The 4,082-nt window shown below is 27.0% G+C and overlaps 1 protein-coding gene across 1 annotated transcript; it reads left to right on the plus strand.

Moving 5' to 3' along the window:
- Positions 1–720: 720 nt before the first annotated feature.
- On the plus strand, positions 721–1,192 carry LOC119664245 (atypical kinase COQ8A, mitochondrial-like). Its single transcript, XM_038073773.1, has 2 exons — positions 721–927; positions 983–1,192. Exons 1-2 carry the CDS (start codon positions 736–738, stop codon positions 1,169–1,171), a joined length of 381 nt encoding a protein of 126 aa, XP_037929701.1. The 5' UTR covers positions 721–735; the 3' UTR covers positions 1,172–1,192.
- The last annotated feature ends 2,890 nt before the right edge of the window (positions 1,193–4,082 follow it).

Genomic DNA, 4,082 nt, shown 5'->3' on the forward strand with positions numbered 1-4,082 from the left:
ACTTGCAGTCCAAACAAATTATATACGGACTATAAACTAATTAAATAATATTCGATTATTCCCAAAGACCACTGATGAAGAGTACTTGGCAATACTCGAAACAGCGTTGTATGGTCAGCCAAACTTCAATAAAATTAAAAATAAATTTTTGTGTTTGTCCTTTATTTCTTTCTTTGTTATTCGAAAACCCTTCTAAAAATTTAATAAAGCTTCTTTGTCCCTATACAAAGTAAGTCTAGCTTAACAGCAACACTAATACTTTATTCAAATATTAGACTTGTGAAAAGTAAAGAACAATATGTTAAAATATAATATTGTTCAGCTTTTCCTAACCGCAATAAGCGGATTTGTAGAATAACATAGCATAGCTTCTTTGTAAAAAGCACCAGAATGGTCGCTTTACATATAGTAAGTAAAACAATATGCAGTACAATATGTCTCTACAAAAAGAGTATCTTTGAAAAGAAATAAAGAATAAGGCAAACCCAAAAAGTTAAAACTTTCAATTCGTTGAACTTGTGTTTCCAAAATAAAGCTGTAGTTTATAAGCTCGTTCTAATTTAAAGCACGGCAAGTGCTTTGGTTGTTATTAATTTTTTAATTTTATTACAGCAAATATGAAAGGTTTATTATCTTTGACATTGAAAATGTTTCGTTAAGGCTTGAAATTAGTTAAAATCACTATAGATTAAAATAAAAGAATAGACAAAAAAAATTTCAAGTACTCATATCAATATGGTATATTTGTATTTCCAGGTTATTATTTGTGCAGCTAATAACAACCGTCAAGGAGTTTTAGAAATATCGCAGAAAATGGGATTTCTTACCGGATATGAATCGAAACAAATGGAAGAAGCTCACATAGATGCTGTAATGATTTTAGGCGAAATTTTTCGGTTTAATGGTGAATTCAACTTCGGACGTCAAGTTAATATAAATTATTGATACAGTTACCATTTATTATAACTTATAAATATTTCAGAATACAACAGAACGCATTGCTAATTTAGTGCCTACAATGGTGGCACACCGTTTGTGTCCACCACCTGAAGAAATCTACTCAATACATCGAAAGTTATCTGGTATTTTTCTTTTGTGCTCGCGATTAAATATAACCATGAATTGTAGACCATTTTATGAAGAAATTGTTTTAAACAAATTCAAGGATTAAACTTTATAGTTTTAATAAAAATTTGTATTTTAATTTTGGGGAGAAAAATGTAACAATTAGTTTAGATTTGTGCGCATATTTCATATAATGTATTTTAACATAGAACTTTTGTTGTGATGTAAAGTTAACAATAGTTTCGTTCCTCAAAGTAAGATTTAAGACCGTATTTTTGGGACAATTAATGTAATAAAGTTAAAAGTTTTAGTTAAGAATAATTAATAAATGCATAGCAGTCTTTATGGGGACATTTTCTATTTACACCTAAAAGTAGGCAAAGTTATTTACAATTGCAGTAATTTTAACAAGAAGACAAAAAGTCAGTGAGACAAACTGTCGAAGTAAAATGCTGATTTTTTGTAGTATTTATTATCTGGGTCAATTGTAAATAACTTTGAAAAAAAGAAATGGTAACAAGGTAAAGACTGAAATATGTAGAATGAATAATTTTGCGAATTACGCAAAATTATTATTACAGAATTAACTTTTAATTAATTTTTAAAGTTTTCTAAGTTATTGGGGCAATGTCTAATATAAAGGTCATATTAGAGAAAGTTCTAAGCGTAGGTGAAATCAGCTCTATATATATAGAGTCTGTTTATTAATTAGGGCAGTTGCAGTTAGTTTTTGATGTAAACTCGAAATGTGTTAGTTTTTAAGTGAAAGTAAAATGTGTCAGTCATTAGAAAGTCAATTGTAAAAAGTGAGTCAAAAGATGATTCTAAAAGGTGAATCCTAAAAAGAAAGTCAATTGTAAAAAGTGAGTCAAAAGATGATTCTAAAAGGTGAATCCTAAGAAGAAAGTCAATTGTAAAAAATGAGTCAAAAGATGATTCTAAAAGATGAATCCTAAAAAGGAAATTCTAGAAGTGATTCTAAAGGAATGTAAAAAGGTTAATCTAAAAAAGACATTCTATGAAATGAATTGTATATGAACAATAAATTATTAAAACATTAAATATGTTGTGGAATGTAAAAGTGTAAAAATATATAATCAAGAAGTAAAAATGAATAAACGTTAAGAATTGTCTATGAACAATTGTGTACTAGAATATTAAATATCAAAACCTATGGAAAACTGTAAAAACGCAATAATACTATGTGTGTAATTTTCTTTAAAATTTAAGACATTGAGTTTATATATTATAGACAATAAATGAATGAAATGAACAAAAATTACGTGTTTAATTTTATTATCGAGAGTATGAAAGTGTTTTGAAAATTTTGGAAATACAACATTGTTTGCCATCAGTTTTTGGTCTCCTCGAAATTATATATAACATTAAAAATACAACATTGGCGCAGCCGGTACCGGAAAAGGATTTTTCCGGTCAACAACCTACGTGGGAAACATATCACATATTATATCAAAACATATTAATTTTTACATCATTCTACGAGGGATTTTTTTTGAAGATACAACATTGAAGATGACATCACACGGAAAACAATATTCTAAAATATATGTAAGTGATACAATAATTATTATTCTTAAGTAAATAATCTATCTAGAAAATTTGAACTATCATATACGGAAAGCTAGCATGAAAAAATTTAAATTGTAAGCTAGCATATAAAATTAAATTGTATAATAGCAAGAAAATTTATATTAATCATTTTTAAAATTGCTTAATTTAATATTTAATATCCATTTAATATTCAAATTTACATTTATGATTTCTAAATTTCAATAAGTTTTGTGCATTTTCTGTTGGTTATATTGTACCATTTTTTGAATATTTTGGAGGGGTATTATGAAGTACTCATATTGTTTTGTATGTGAGGAGAGGTTTAGGAAAGAAAAGATTGAATCACATTTGAGGATTCATGATAAGTTATTAGAAAAGGTGAATGATTTAGTTGACAGAATTACAGTAGAATCGATTTTAAAATACAAAGGCGGAGAGTTTCTTTATAATTTAGAGTTTAACAAGGTAAAACACTTAGGTAAAGAAGCCATTAGGAAATGGCAACAGAAAATAATAAAGGATTATAATAAAGAAAATTAATTAAATTTATTTTTTAGTCATATAAATTTCGAAAATTTATACAATTTGTACAAAAAGTATTGTGTTAATGAATTACAAAATATGGCATTAAAATAAAGTGTGAAAAATAAATTTTGATTTGTTTTTGATGTTTCAAGCAAAGAATTTTGCTGGTTGGTAAGCAAAGAGTTTTTGCTGGTTAATAAATGTGTGAAATGAATGTTGGTTTTTGTTTCACGAAAATTTTTGTTTTTCTGTATGTTGGCTAATAATATTATGCTTGAACCCAATGAATTATAATAATTAAGATTAGAGATTTTTGTCTGCGGTTTATGATTCTGAGATTTATGTAATTGTTGGTTCAAAATTGCTGGTTAAAGATTACATAAAAAAATTTTTTTTTCTATTTGAGGAAGTTTTTATTCGAATTTTATTCAAACTTCTTACAATAAATTCATAAATGCAGGAGAGAATAAAAATTTTAGAACAAGAATTATTCAAATTAAATAAATATTTAACAAGTACGTTGAATCAAGCGTGGGACAAACTAGTAGAATTGAATCCAGATACAGAATTTCTTGAATTAGCTAAAGATTACATAAGACATAATAGATTGCCAAAAATAGACGAATTAGAATATATAAAAGAACAGATAGAGAAAGTTGAAAAACAGCAAAATTACAGAGTACATTAGAAGAAATAACGGATGCTAAGTGTGGCTTGGAGTATAAATGCAAACAGCTAGTTCTACAGACAAAAGAATTGACTGTTTTACTTCAAGACGCAGAAAATCAGACGTTAAGCTTGGAAAAAGCCCTTCGAAGAGAAAGAAAGTCAGATAAAGACATTAGCATATACCTAGAGGAAGACAGTGAATTAGAAAACCAAATTAGGGAAAAGGAAGAAACAATAAAGAAACTCGTGCT

This window comes from Teleopsis dalmanni, unplaced genomic scaffold (genome assembly GCF_002237135.1).
Source record: "Teleopsis dalmanni isolate 2A unplaced genomic scaffold, ASM223713v2 unscaffolded_contig_1669, whole genome shotgun sequence".
Taxonomy (NCBI): domain Eukaryota; kingdom Metazoa; phylum Arthropoda; class Insecta; order Diptera; family Diopsidae; genus Teleopsis; species Teleopsis dalmanni.